This window comes from Hyperoodon ampullatus (genome assembly GCF_949752795.1).
Source record: "Hyperoodon ampullatus genome assembly, chromosome: 1".
Classification (NCBI taxonomy): Eukaryota; Metazoa; Chordata; class Mammalia; order Artiodactyla; family Ziphiidae; genus Hyperoodon; species Hyperoodon ampullatus.
Genome location: NC_136914.1, coordinates 218,696,721 through 218,711,243, shown reverse-complemented (window position 1 = coordinate 218,711,243; position 14,523 = coordinate 218,696,721). Strand labels below are relative to the sequence as shown.

At 48.0% G+C, this 14,523-nt stretch overlaps 1 protein-coding gene across 4 annotated transcripts in view; it reads right to left on the bottom strand.

Moving 5' to 3' along the window:
• The window catches only part of PLPP4 (phospholipid phosphatase 4), a gene marked incomplete at both ends in the record, with an annotated part of 129,925 nt that overhangs the window by 10,072 nt on the left and 105,330 nt on the right, over positions 1-14,523 (bottom strand). For 2 of the 4 annotated variants that reach the window (XM_079712899.1, XM_079712901.1), the window contains one exon: positions 8,943-9,113. The exons of 1 other annotated variant lie outside the window; for it this stretch is intronic. In XM_079712899.1, coding sequence (XP_079569025.1) covers positions 8,943-9,113 — 171 coding nt within the window. Of the gene's footprint in view, positions 1-8,942; positions 9,114-14,523 lie in introns of those variants that run through there. One more of the 4 variants, XM_079712902.1, reaches the window with a different exon arrangement.

The window sequence follows — 14,523 nt, the reverse complement described above, 5'->3', positions numbered from 1 at the left end:
TCCGGCACTACTGGGGGCTTTCTAGTCCTTCCCCATCCTTCTTCTCACACACCAACTCAGCCGTCTACAGTTGTCATCTCTTTAGCATGGCCAAACTTTCACAGCATTTTAAATAAACGCGTGAACTTAGAAAACATTTGTCACCCAAGAAACTGGAAAGTGATATGTACTATGAATTCCTCAGTGGAGTCACAAGGCATAATTAATGCGATTAAATCAAATTCCTTAAATTGAGAAACTCTTCACAAAGCCTGTGGCCAGCAGCCTGTGAAATGTGCCAGGGCTTTTTCCAGTTCAAGGTCTTAGAGTCACACTATTGTTTTGTTTTTCCAATAGCCCCAGAGAACAGCCCCACAGGGTGTTATTTTTATTAGTATCTGAAATGATCCAGGACAACTGCATTTAAGCCACTGACTACTGAACAGATCACACAGCAAAACCTACAAATAATGCCATTTGACTTTCTATTTTCTGTGACAAGGCATTTTATTAGGTGCATCACTGACCAAAAGACATCAAATCATTCTGAGTATATGTTCCCCAGGCTGACTGGTGCGGCAGCAGCCAGAGAATGGTGATTGCTGTCAATGTTGTTTTCCCATTTAATGGCATGAATAAAAAGTGGTATCATAGGTGCCACCACAGTTATCAGAAGGAACCAGGGCAATGAAAGGTCTAGCGAAGGCGCCTTCTCAGCACAGTCATCCGGGGCTTTGTTTATCACAAAGGTGGTGAACAAGATTTACAAAATGACTTACTTTATGAGAGAGAATGCCACCAAGTGCCACTTGATGAAATCACATTCACATTCTGTAGAGCGTGTGCTGACAGAAAAGCAGGCAGGGGACAAGTGGGCCTTTATTAGGGAAAGAAACTACTTGGGATTGCCTTCACCCCAAATATGGTAGCATGGGACGGGGTGGGGCTGTGATTCAGTGGGGGCACATGTGGAGCTCCGTGTCCCCGGAGTACACATGCTGCAGTCTCCTCACTCAGCCTTCATGTCATTCATCCATCACGTATGTTGCATGGGGATCAGGTGTCAGGCGTGATGCCCGGTCCTAGGACACGAGGCTGAACAAAACAGACATGTTCCCAGTCCTAGGGGAAGTGACAGTCATATCAGTGAGCTGCAGCTATAGTGCGCGCCATGAGGGAGAAGGTGGGTCTGTGAGATCAGCCAGCAGAGTGCCCTGGCTTGTCTGGACCGGGGGAGTTTCACTGAGGCCAAGACCCACCAGCCAGCCCTGCAGGATAACCAGGTGTGAAGCCAGGGGAGGGGGAAGTGGAGGCAGGGAGGAGGAAGGAAGGGGCGTGGCAAGTCTGAGAAACTGAAGGAAGGTCCATCTTCTCTCAGGGGGTGGTGTCATTATAAGTCTATAGGACGTAAGTTGACTAGGCTTCTGGTGTGGGCTGGAAAAGAAGGGTGTTCCACGTCCCCTCAGCCTGGACCAGGGTCCCCACTGGCTCTCTGGGCTGCTGCCTGTGCACCTCTCAGCCCACATCTACCTCTCGGTGTTGACTCGCACCTTGACTGCCTCACCTTCATTTCCCCAGAGCCCAGCAGACATTCAGTAAATGTTTGGTGAACTGAGATGCACTGAATAACATTTACAAGATGCACTAAAGAACAGACACCACCAGCCACAAAAGGCCACATATTGTGTGATGCCCAGAATATGCAATGTCCAGAAGAGGGAGATCCAGAGAAAGAAAGTACATTCATGGCTGCCAGGGGCTGCAGTGGATGGAAGATACGAACATTTTCTGGAATTGGATGGTGGTGATGGTTGTACAACTCTGAAGATACTAAAAACCTCTGAACTGTGCACTTTAAAAGGGAGAATTTATGAATTATGAGTTATGAATTATACCTCAACAAAGCTATTTAAAAGGGGAGGTTAGAATCAACACCTAGTATGCTCCAATGGTAGTAGAAAGAGGGCTAGACTTTGAATCAGGCAACCTGGATTTGAATCCTTACCCATAAAATGGGCATGACCCCAACCCCTTCTCATGAGGTCAAAGGACAGGAAAGGGTCTCATGGAGTCTGGCCTACTGAGTGCCAGCCCTGATCACCTGCTCTGACACAAACAAGCAGAAAGGCTTCTGAAGATGTGCTGTCAAGTCCTTGGGAGGAACACATCCCTCTCTGTTGCCATGGCAACATCCAACATCACTCAGCTGGTGTGACTTGGGACCTTGTGTGCCTTGGGCTCTATGACCCAAGACCCTAGGGTAAATACCAGCTCTGGATAACTCAACAACCTCACATGATTGTTTCTGTTCTTTTTATTCTACTACTAATGAAGCGTCCTGTTTTTGTGACTCTGAGTTTCTATAAAAGAACTTACATAGCACAGAGAATGCACAATCCACCTGGTATACTGTAAGCTGGCAGGGCAGCGCCAAGTCTGTCTACCTCAATACTGTGCCTCCATCAGAGAATGCCTGGCACACAGGCAACATAATGAATGAGTGAATGGATGAACTGTAAAGTTCACTTCTTTTGTTCCTTTTTGAAGAGCAAGAACTTGCAAAGAATAATTTTAGTAAAACCAGTGTATAGAAAAAATGATACTAGTAAGAAAGGAATATGATTTAGCCAAAATCATTCATTCATTCATTCCACACATATTTATTGAGCACCGTTATGTATCAAGAATTGTTCCTCCAGGGCTTCCCTGGTGGCACAGTGGTTGCAAGTCCGCCTGCCGACGCAGGGGATGCGGGTTCGTGCCCCGGTCCGGGAGGATCCTGCATGCTGCGGAGCGGCTGGGCCCGTGGGCCACGGCCACTGAGCCTGCGCATCTGGAGCCTGTGTTCCGCAACGGGAGAGGCCACAACGGTGAGAGGCCCGCGTACCGCAAAAAAAAAAAAAAAAGAATTGTTCCTCCAAAAGATATGCTGAAGTCCTAACCCCCAGTACCTCAGAATATAGCCTTATTTGGATATACAGTCTGTACAAAGATGAGCAGGTTAAAATCAGATCAGTAGAATGGGCTCTAATCTAATAATGACTGGTGTCCTTATAAAAAGGAGAAATTTGGACACAGGGACAGACACACACGGAGGGAACATGATGTGAAGAAACACAATGAAAATACCATGTAAAGATGGAGGCAGAGACTGGAATTATGCTTCCATAAGCCAAGAAATATCTGGGGCTAAGAAGCTGAAAGAGGCAAGGAAGGCTCTTTCCCGGACAGGTGTCAGAGGGAGTGTGGCTGGCCAACACCTTGATTTTCCGCTTCTAGCCTCCAGGACCATGAGATGATTTCTATTCTTCCAAGCCACTCAGTTTGTGGAACTTTGTTACAGCAGCCCTAGGAAACTAACACAAGTACCTACTAAGTGTCATGCCAACAAAAGAGACACAAATCCCTGCACACAGAGAGAGTATATTCTAGTCCAGAGCTCAGCAAACTATGTGCACCATTCATTTACATGCTGTCTATAGCTGCTTTCACGCCACCATTGCCAACTTGAGGAGCTACAACAGAGACTGTATGACCCACATAAAGCCTAAGATACTTACTATCTGACCCTTTACAGAAAAAGTTTGCAGACTCCTACTCAAGTAGATAAGAATGGACAATAATCAATACTAAGAAATGACTTAGTTTGTCAGACGGTGGCAATAAATGAGCAAAAGTGAGAGCCACAGGAAGTGTGGTGGACGGGCTGCGATTTCAGCAGAATGGTCACTTAAGACAGCCTCACTCAAGCTAAGATTAGGAGGGGGAAGGGAAGGAGCCACACACACATCTGAGAGAAGAGCATTCCAGGCACGGGAGAGAGCCAGTGCAAAGGTCCTGAGGTGGGAAAGCACTGGCATGAACAAGGAGGGGCAGCGCAGAATACTAACAGGGAGGCAGGAACTGAGGGACCAGATCTTAACGCCACTGCAGGACCTGGGCTTTGACGCTGACAGCAGTGGGGAGTGACCAGGGGCTTTTCGCGGAGGTGAGGCACCACGTGTGACAGGGCTTTAAAGGTTCGTTCTGGCTGCAGTGTGAGGGGCGAAGGAGGAAGGAGGGAGGATGGTAGCAGGGCTTCAGCAATAACCCAGGCAACGGGTGAGGGTGGACTACAGTGGGAGAAGGAAGTTGGATTCTGGAACTATTCTGAACATAGAGCCAACAGAAGAAACCAGAGAAAATCACAGCAAACAGAGGGGAGCTTCCCTGGAATAAATGAAGCCAGGCGGTCAACGAGACTTGGGAGCAGCCAAAACCTATCTTCCCTGGGAACTAAGAAATGAGGGACGCCAGGGCAGAGGGCAGAGGGCCTGGCTGAGAAAGCCTCTCTTGAGGCCCAAAGCTCTCTGTCCAGTGGGTTCTGATTAAAAGGGAGGGGGCGGCCTGGGGCTGCAGACCGCTCGAGCCCTCCCTCGGGGATGCCCTGGGTATGAAGGCAGAGATGGGCAGGCTCATGGGCAGTCAAGGCTCAGAGGTCCCCAGACCCCAAGCAGCAGCATTGGGCAGCTGAAGACAAGTGTGAATGCAGACCCCACCACCCAGGACAGCGGACTGCAGAGGGAAGATGAGGGGAGATGACGGGGGATCTCGGAGGGAGAACCTCAGTGTTCTTGCTCTATGTAAGGCTGGTGGGTTCTGGTGGGAACAATGGTTTCATTCCAAAAGTCTCTTTTTCAAGTCACTTCATTTAGAAAATTTAGAGATTGCTTCTGACAGCCCAAGGGAGGGAGGCCTGGTGAACAGTGTGTGTCCCTCAACTGTGTGTGTGTGTGTGTGTGTGTGTGTGTGTGTGTGTGTGGTGAATGTGGGGGGAGAGGAGGGAGCAGCCTCTACCTGGCTTTTTAGTGTGGCTCATGTACAGTCGGGCACAGTGTCCCTGTCCCCAAACACCCCATCTGCAGAGACTGGAAACTACACGTAAATTCATTTCACATCACAGACCCTTCACAGCCCGGTCAGAGAAACCTGGCAAAGGCAATGGCACCATCCTGAAATTTTCAGCCCAGTCAAGCATGGTATCTGTGACTGACATGGATGCATTCCAGCCTCAGGCTGGGTGGAAACAAATGACTGCCTCCTCCCTTGAGACACGGTTTCCTGGATCATATTCAGAGGGAGGTGTTCTTTCTTATGACGAAACACTACACAGGCACTCAGGGCTGCTTCAAATGACCTATGATTAGAGAATCAGTGTTGGTTAGAAGGCTACCTGAAAGCTGGAGTCACACAAGGAAAGCCTGGATGCAGATACAGGGATCTGAGGGCAGAGGCAGCTCCTTATTAAGTCCACTAATGGAGAAAAACAATGCACTCCTGACCCTTCTAGCGATAACTGTCCACTGACTGGAAGCCACACACACACAAGACTGTGAGTTGGGGCAGAAGAGAGTTCAATGAGGCGCTCTGTTCTTTCTGTGCGTTTTTCTCTCCAGATGTTCTTCCCAGCACGGAAGTTCCACAAGTTTTAACTCTGAAAACACACAGTTAATCACAAAGGTAAGCTTCTTTGTGAAGCACTGGCCCTGTGGTTGGCATCACCCATGGACTCTCTAGCTTCTGGGTGACCCGAAAGCCAGCATGTCACAAAGACGTGGAGGACCTTAGCCAGATAAAGATTTATTATCCAGCCAGTGCTTTTATTTCTGAAGAGGTCCTGCTAAGTGTTTCACTGCCCCTCCAGACCATGGCCTGTGCCCTCCTCACTTAATGAAACAACAGACTTGTGTGTTTGGAGTGGAGCTGGAAAGGCAGAAAAGACCAGAAGGCCGTCAATAACAGAAAACCACTATGATAATGAACAGAGCAAAGCGTTTGAGATATGGGCTATTTACTGTATATGAATATGTAATCGAGTAACTGGATATCCTTCCACATCAGGCGCAGTTGCTTAAATCAAAACTGGAATGGAGTCATAAAAATCTCGTAATATTAATGTTGCTAACTAAAGTCTATAATGAGAGGTTCTCAGGTTGTGCTGCTGCCTATGGGTCTCCCCGTGAATTCTCATCATGACAGATGACCCCCGCCCATGGCCACTGGACACCTCAGTCCACCAAAGAGCAACAACTTATTAATCTCGGTCGGGCATCCTGCCTCAAACACCCACCTGCACAGCAGTCGAAGGCCTCACTATCCATCCCTTCTCCAAGCTGGAAACCTTGGCAGCCTCTTTGATTACTCCCTGAATAAGTGAGTGTTGAATGAATACAATTTGCCACTCACTGAACATTGCATCTTCTTAACACGTAATAAGGGAAAGAAAGATGGAGCTGAGATGTGGCTACAGGTCAGGCTTTCTCAACCTCAGAAACAGACATTTGGGGCTGTGGGGAAGGTGCTATCTTGTGCACTGTAGGATGTTTAATAGCATCCCTGGCCTCTATCTACCATATGCCAGTAGCACCCACCACAAACACCACCTCTACTTGTGAAGATGTCTCCAGTCATTGCTAAATGTCCCCTGGGAGGTTCAGTTGCCCCCATTGAGACCACTGGTATAGACAGTGACGGATGGCCTCATAAAGGGGAATTCAGGTGAAATAAGCCTGACTCAGAGCCCATTAGAGGATCCAAGGAAAGGCACACTCCACTCCTGGCTGACTCCAGGGTACAAACTGAACAGACGATGGCACAGCTGAATGGATAGTTGGGCCACACCCATGACCTGTACCAACTGAGGCACGTTCAGTTTTGGCTGCAGGAGTCTACCATGATGCAATTTTGGTTTGAGCCCCCCCATCCCAAGTATGGCCCTAAACACCACTGATCATACATTCTCTTGCTTTGCTTTCCCATCAGCCCACAGAGCATTAATATTCTCCCTCTACTGCTCCAAGTTCCTTTCTGTGCCAGTTGGATAGAATGGGTGTGAAGCCCTGTTGCCAGCAGGCCTCGAGTGCACCAGCTGCATCAGAAGCCCAGCATCTCCCCAAAGCCAAGAGCTGTGATCCTGCATCCTTTCATGACACGCCAGCCACAGCTCGGTAATGAGTAACAGAAGAGCATTTAATAGAGGCCAACCTCACGTCTTAGGTTTTCAAGACAAGATCACTACCCTAAAGCTCTTACTACCTTCCAAGAGGAAGCCCAAATCTCTTCAACTCTAAAACCCTTAATCATTTCTCAGATCCTAAGTGGCTGAATAAAAGTGGAAACCAGGGATTCATAGCTTACAAACAGACCATGTTCCAAAAGCGTGTCCACCTCGAAATCAGTGGTTTGGGAAACACACACATCCTTCTTTAGAAATGATGCACTAAGCAACGACAACACTGATTCACATTTGTGCAATACATTTTCATTTACGAAGTACACTCAGATCCATTATTTCCTTCAGCCTGTGAAACGGCTCTGGGAAATATTGGGGGATTATTGTTCCCATGTTCAGAAGCAGAAACTACAGTTTACAAGGATAAATGAGAAGCAGTCCGTGAAATGCCATCTAGCCCGTAACAGTTCTCATGGGGAAATGCCCTAATCATATGCGCCACAATGATTCTGTAGGAAAACATTCCTAGTCCCAAGGGGGCAATGGTTATGCCCTTGTGCTGTTGGCTCAGTGATCCTCTCCCTGCCCCCCTCTCATTATGTGGCCTCCTATATCCAGAACTGCATCCAAGTCACTGATAAAAGCAGAGAACAAGGGAGGGCTCAGGATCCAGACTGATGGGCCTCGACTGACTGCCCCCATCAGCATGGCCTCAATCAGTACTTGATGCCTCCACCTGTCCAGACTGTGCATCAGTCTCCCTTTCCCCCTTCCCCCACCAGGCTGAAGCTGGAGGCTCATGACACCCAGAGCGTGAGTTCCAGGAGGGTGGAGGGTGGAGCCGAGGCCAGAGAAGGAGCACAAGGCGGCCGGAGAAGGTGGGGCAAAGGCACCTCCAACCAGGAGCTCCCTCACCTCTAGCCTCAACTGCAGCCTCACTACTACTGGAACACCCGGGAAGAGGTGAGAAGAGGGCGGTCAGAAAAGGGGGAGGAGGGGAACGGTGCCTGCTGACAGTAGGAAGACAGGAAAGGAAGAGCAGGGGGAGGCCACAGACCAATCGTGGAAGGCCATTCGTCCAGGGAAGCTGGATTAGGCACATTTAATTCAGTGCGTTTGCTGAAAGCTGACACAGTGGAGCTCTCCATGGTAATTCTCAGACTTCATCAGAATTAACAAACTGGCTTGTTAACAATGCAGATCCCTGGCCGCCACTCCAGACCCACCCCCAAGAATCCAGTTCCGAGCTGTGAGTGGCCTGATCCAGGTGATCTGAGGATTGGCCTTTGGGAAACACGGCCCTAGAGCCTGCGCTCCTGGAGGCCACATGTCCTGTGGACGTCGCCTCTGCCTCTGCTCCCTTTCTTGCTGTGGCAGATGCTACTGTGGTCCAGTCAAGCTGAGAGCTGCAGCTGATCTGCAGAGGGGCATGGCATGGTTTAGTTTTATTCCAGGAACAAGCCCCTCACTTGTTCTGTGTTATTTTGACTTTGCACAGATACCCCAGGACTGATACATACAGGTAAGCCTCACTCAGCCTTGCAGTGGCTGCTGGCATCCATCTCTGGGCTGGACATGGTGACAGATATGTCCTTGTGGGATGGATTTGAGATGTGAAAGGAGCCAACAACCACTTGGCATCGAGTCTGAGATGGAGGCAAGGGGTCCAGCAGGGAAGTCCATCTAAGTCTGTGACTGAGGGCCTGCCATCCTAGCAGGACCTGAGGGGTCTACTGGAGCATGAAGGATGGGGAGGAACTCCGATTCTGTCCCCAGCAAGGACAGTATGAAGGCCAGAACTCACCTGAACAGGTGTATTTTCTTTAAAACTGTGTCTGCTCTGTCATTTCAGCCTACTCTGGTTTCTCACAGTGGGCACTTACCTCTCACCAGTAGGTGCATGTCTCCGCCCTTCCCTGCAGGAAAGAGGCAGATGGCCCAAGGACTGGGCGGGCCCCAGGCAGGAACTCACCTTGCCAGTGATGCTTGTAGTCGCACATGCGGGACAGGGCGATCATCATGGCGCAGTACAGGGGCAGGATGGCAGCACAGAGCCTCCAGCTCTTCCCCCGCCCACTCTCGGTGAAGCAGTGCAGCTTGCCAGCCAAGTAAAACGTCGTGAAGCCAAGTCCTGAAAAGGCAACTGCCGAAGAGAAACAGCAGGTGTTACTCTAGCAGATGGGAAGCAGCAGGGACACAGGGCACCCTGAGCATTCTGTTTGCCATCTTGCACACTACCAGGGCCAAGGCCATGTTGGCACCAGGCACCATCTAGGCAATCTGTGCTCTTGCTAGAACCACGCTGGTATGAGAATGAGAATAGGTCAACAATGAGAATGACCTTCCAGGCTTGCAGGTGATCAAAATCTATTCTATTTCATTCATTCATTCATGAAACAATGACTTAATGGGTGTCTACGTGCTAGACAGGCACTGATCAAGGTGGGGGGAATAAAAAGATGCCTCAGAGTCTGTATCTGGTCTCAAGGGGCTCACGGTCTGAACGAAGGTGATGGCCACGCTAATAGAGTTTCAACACAATGTGTTGAGTTCCACAAGAAAAAAGAGTGCATGCAAAACAAATGACTGTGATGACAGCATAGCTTTGAAGGGAGAGGGAAAGTAAGGTTTTGGCTTGGTGGCACTCAGTAAAGCTGGAACAGTAAGTGCTGTGGAGAAGTGAGCTTGACAGAGAAGCCAATGACAAATTCCTTATTTTCTCTTAAAAATTATGGTTATTAATTTTTAGAATTGCAAAGACAACTCATAGCTGTGCTGAATCCACTGTCAACAGTGTGGAGTCGGGGGTAGTATGTGAACCCCAAGCTTTCCATCCAGTCAGGTTTAAACCACAGTTGAACTCAGTGAGTAAGGTGGGTCTTCTGTGGGCTTAGAACTACGGTGCTCAACCCCGGCTATACAAGGAGTCACCTTTAAAACCTGGGAAGTTTTCAAAACTACTGGTAGCCAGGTATCATCGTCAGACATTCTGTTTGCACTGGTCTGGAGTGGACCTTAGTGGTGTGCGTGCGTGCGTGCCTGTGTGTGTGCCTGTGTGTGTGTGTGGACTCCCCAGGTGATTCTATTTTTTAAAAAAATAATAATTTATTTATTTATTATTATTATTTTTTGGGCTGCTTTGGGTCTTCGTTGCTGCACGCGGCTTTCTCTAGTTGCGGCGAGTGGGGGCTACTCTTCACTGCAGTGCACGGGCTTCTCATTGCGGTGGCTTCTCTTGTTGTGGAGCCCGGGCTCTAGGCACACGGGCTTCAGTAGTTGTGGCACGTGGGCTCAGTAGTTGTGGCTCGCGGGCTCTAGAGCGCAGGCTCAGTAGTTGTGGCGCACGGGCTTAGTTGTTCTGCGGCATGTGGGATCTTCCCGCACCAGGGCTTGAATCCGTGTCTCCTGCATTAGCAGGCAGATTCTTAACCACTGCGCCACCAGGGAAATCCTCCCCAGGTGAGTGTAATGGCAGCCAGGAGTGAGTTTAGATGCTTTTGTTGAAGGCAGGGGCTACAGCTCCCACCGTCTCTAGACACCAGCCTATTCAAAACTTTCCTCTTGATGAGAAAATACTCCTGAGGCCTAAGGGGCCGAGCTCCTAGGTAACCGGACCGCACAGTGATTTGGTAGATTTGGTAGAATGGGTCTAATGCCATAACAGCAAGGACTTTAAGAGACTGTCTGAAACCTGAGCAGCGGCCTCGGCATCAGTGAGTCTGTCACAAATACAGAATGTCAGACCCACCCCAGACCTACTGAGTTAGAATCCGTATTTCACCAGATCCACAAGCGAGCTGTGTGTGCCCCAAAGCTTGAGAAGGTCTGGCCTACAGCACATTCATCATCTTTATACAACATCTCTGAGAGTCCATCTTCAGGAAATAATACAAAACTATAGAGAAATCTAGAAGATATTCTGCTCAAAGTTATTTATAATTATGGGAAAATGTAAAGATAAAGAACTGGGATATTTACATTCAATGGATTATGATGCAACCATGGAAATTATTGTGATTATGTAGCACTACGGACAATACTTAGGACACAATGTTAAGAGAAAAAAGCAAGAGCCTAACTTGTAGGTTCAAGATAATCACGGTTATAGTACATAAAAATGAATAACCTGCAACTTTAACAAATTATCTCTGATAATAATGTGTCTTCTTAAATGGGGTTCCCCAAGTATGAACACAAGCTTGTACCAAAGCAGAACTTTTTCAGCAATCAAATTAAACAAGGTAACAGAGTATTTTTTTTAAACAGGATATTAAGCCAGGTTTATCTCAGGAATAAAAATGAAGCACTTAAACATTTTTGAATAATGATTTGTACTCAAACAGGAAAGCAGTGCCAACATATATTGAATATTCTGTTTAAAGTAAAACTATGTGCAAAACTGCATTGCCCAGGCCTGTTCTAGATTGTTTGCTATGATGAAGGGTATTAAATGATTTACAGGGTGTCCAAAGCGGCCCCATTTGGCCATCACCCCCCTAGCAAGTGCAACGGGTTCTTAATTGCCCAACCTCACCCACTTTGCTCTGTTTCTGCTTTTCGTTCACACTCTGCCCTGAGGTAACAGAGTGGGGGAGGGCTGGACACTTGGCTCTGGTGGGTACCGGCCTCATTCTGAGCTCTTACGAGAGGAGTAACAAACTTCGTTCAAATCTGACAGTTTAGCAGTCTACTCACCTAATTATCGCTACTCCATTTATATAAGCATCTTGAGCATCTATGGATTTTGGTATCTGTGGGGCTCCTGGTACCATTCCCCGAAAGGATGCTGAGGGATGACTGTACATTGAATGTGGCGAGCCTAAAAGATCTGCCCTGGAGCTTTGTAGGATTATGGATGAAAGTTTCCAAGATTTGAATCAGAGGAGAGGCAGCCCTGGGTGTTGCCAAGTTGTCATCTCTTGGGAAAACATTAAAAAGAAGGTCAATGAGCGTAGAGGGGATGTTGAGCAGGAATTTGTATGTGTCCCCATAAAAAATGGTTTGGAGACTTTAAGATATATGAGTCCCGGCTCAGCAGCCAACAGCCCTGAGCCTCTGGGCATATTCACAAGATGGACAAGAGAAGGGGCCGCTGAAAACCCTCCAAGGTCAAGTCCTGGGGCAGGTGGTTTGAGGCCAGACCCTCAGCCTCCACCCGGTCACCTCCTTGCCCCCAGGAACTCAAATTTGGCCAGTTTTGACAGTGGAGGCTGTGGCTCATTCTTTGGAGAGCAGGTAAATCATATTCTCTCCTGCTCAGTGGGACCCGCGCCGCAGGTCCTCCAAAATGGAGAAGCATCTACTTCTTTGAAAAGAAGGAGGGATTCAAAGGCATTTTAAAGGCTGAGTTCAACAGCCTGGATCATGTGGGCAACCAGCAGCAGCCAGTCTCACATCCTACTGGGCCTCCGGGCAGCATTTTTACAGCAGCACTGTGCACCCTTGTCTAGCTGACATGAGAGACTCGGATTCCATGCTAAACCTTATGCTTGCCATTTTCTCACTGATATTCCTACAGTTATTGAACCAGCATGATGTCCTTTGGCAAAGGGCTCCTGAGGCACTTCCTTCTGGCCCAGGAGGCACGTCCCAGCTGTGGGCAGCTCAGGTGCTTTGTCAAAATTCCTGCTTTCCCAAATACCAACTGAATAAGAATTAGGCTCTACCAAACCATCCTGAATTCATAGGATCCCACAGTTTTTCTGCCACCTCCTCCTGTGAGGCTGGGGGTTTGGGACCAGGATGTAATCTCCCACGAGCCTTCCAGCTCTGAGATCCTGGGACTTACCAAGGCTCAGATTCAAGTTCAACTGGGAGAAAAAGAAAACAGAAAGGTTTTTAAAGAAATTCTTTCCAATTCTAGCCAAACACCACCCTCTTCTCTTCTCAAAGAAACATGCATTTGAGACCCTGAGGGGCTGTAGAAGTTTTTACGCTAGTGAGGGGCAGGTGAGATGACTTTCGTTCCAAGGGACCGTCTTCCCCCTGAAACACGGTCCTTGCTTCCAGCATGATTAGGAAATAAAACAGAGAATTGAACAAAGATGCAGGCAGAGCACTGGACATTTTGGGAGGTCGGGATTATAAAATAGGATAAATGCATTCATATTTTGCTAACATTATTAACAGAAATATGATTAGAACAGTCCCAAGCCAGTGGTGTGAGAGAAAACTGAAAGTCTACCTCTCCAGGGGTAGAACAGAGTTTAGAACACACACACACACACACACACACACACACACACACACACACACGCACACACAAGCACTCACGGTGATGGTGGGAAGAGCATATGCCCCTTCCTTTCAGAGCTTGTAGCAGGTTTTCTTGGCTGGAAGCAGCTGACTGTAAATATTTCTATGTTGATCTGGCTGTGAAAAGTAAAGATGCTCTTGGAGCCTCTAAACTAGGAAGCAGATGAAAGAGTGTGGCTTCCCCACCCTGTTTCTGGCATTTTCAGTGCTCACTTGGCTGTCATCAATGAGAGTCAATAAGCAAAGCATCACAATACAAGTTGCTGGTCCAGGTGGTGATGCCAGGCATGTCGCATTAACAGGTCTATCTGCCTGCCCAGTGATTCTGAAAGGAAATCACTGATTCCTCTCTCCAGCTGCACAGATGAATTGTCACAGGTTTACAACAGGCCCTTTGCAAAGAAAGGTCTATTTACTGGGACAGCTTAGGTGAAAGAACGTTGTTTTGCTTTTTCCTCCCCCGTTGACTTTTCAACCAAGTGGAAGAGGTTTGGACCCCAAGGATCGCAAGAAATAAGAAAACAAGCACCAAAGAAAAAAGCTTTAAAAGCAAACGAGATAAGAATCAGGGGGACAGACCCAGCTTTTTGTGTTGTATTTTTCAGTTCTGCTAATTATAATGAATTTCCCCAGACAAACTGATAATTCCTGGCACCACAAATGGAATTGTGTTCTAATGCAGTTGTACAAATTTTTCATTATATGATCCTCAAAGAGTTAGTATTTTCTTTTCCAAGAGGGAGAAGGGCAACACCAGGTGGTTGAATAACTTTTCATGTTGAAGGGTGTTTTGAGTTTGCCAGTGCATCTCCACAAGACCACCCAAAACCAAGGACGAGGGAACAAGCATGACTAGTCAGCACCTTGCAGACCCCTGACAGCAGGAGAGGGCTCTTGGGAGTCAGGGATCCAGGTTCCCACCTTGGCTCTGCCATTAACTGAATCCACGATCTTGGACAAGTTGCTTTTCCTCTCTGGGCCTCAGGTTGCTCTGCAAAATAAGAGGCTGAACCACAAGCGGCCACCACATCACGCCTGGGGGAGCCAGGCAGATGGGGAGCATGAGTAAAGTAGTTGGATGTTGAATCAATGTTTTTTGCAACAGAAAACCTTCCCGGGTTCTATTGCTAGACGCTCAGATCCAGGAAGTACTTCACTTCCAGAAAAAATTAATGGTTCATTTATGATTATAAATGGCAACTAATACCTGGCCTCGCTGTTGGGAGACACCTGGGAGTAGTGAGGACTGGGGCAAACTGGGGAACATCCGCCTGTTTAAAGGTGCAGCCCCACCTCTT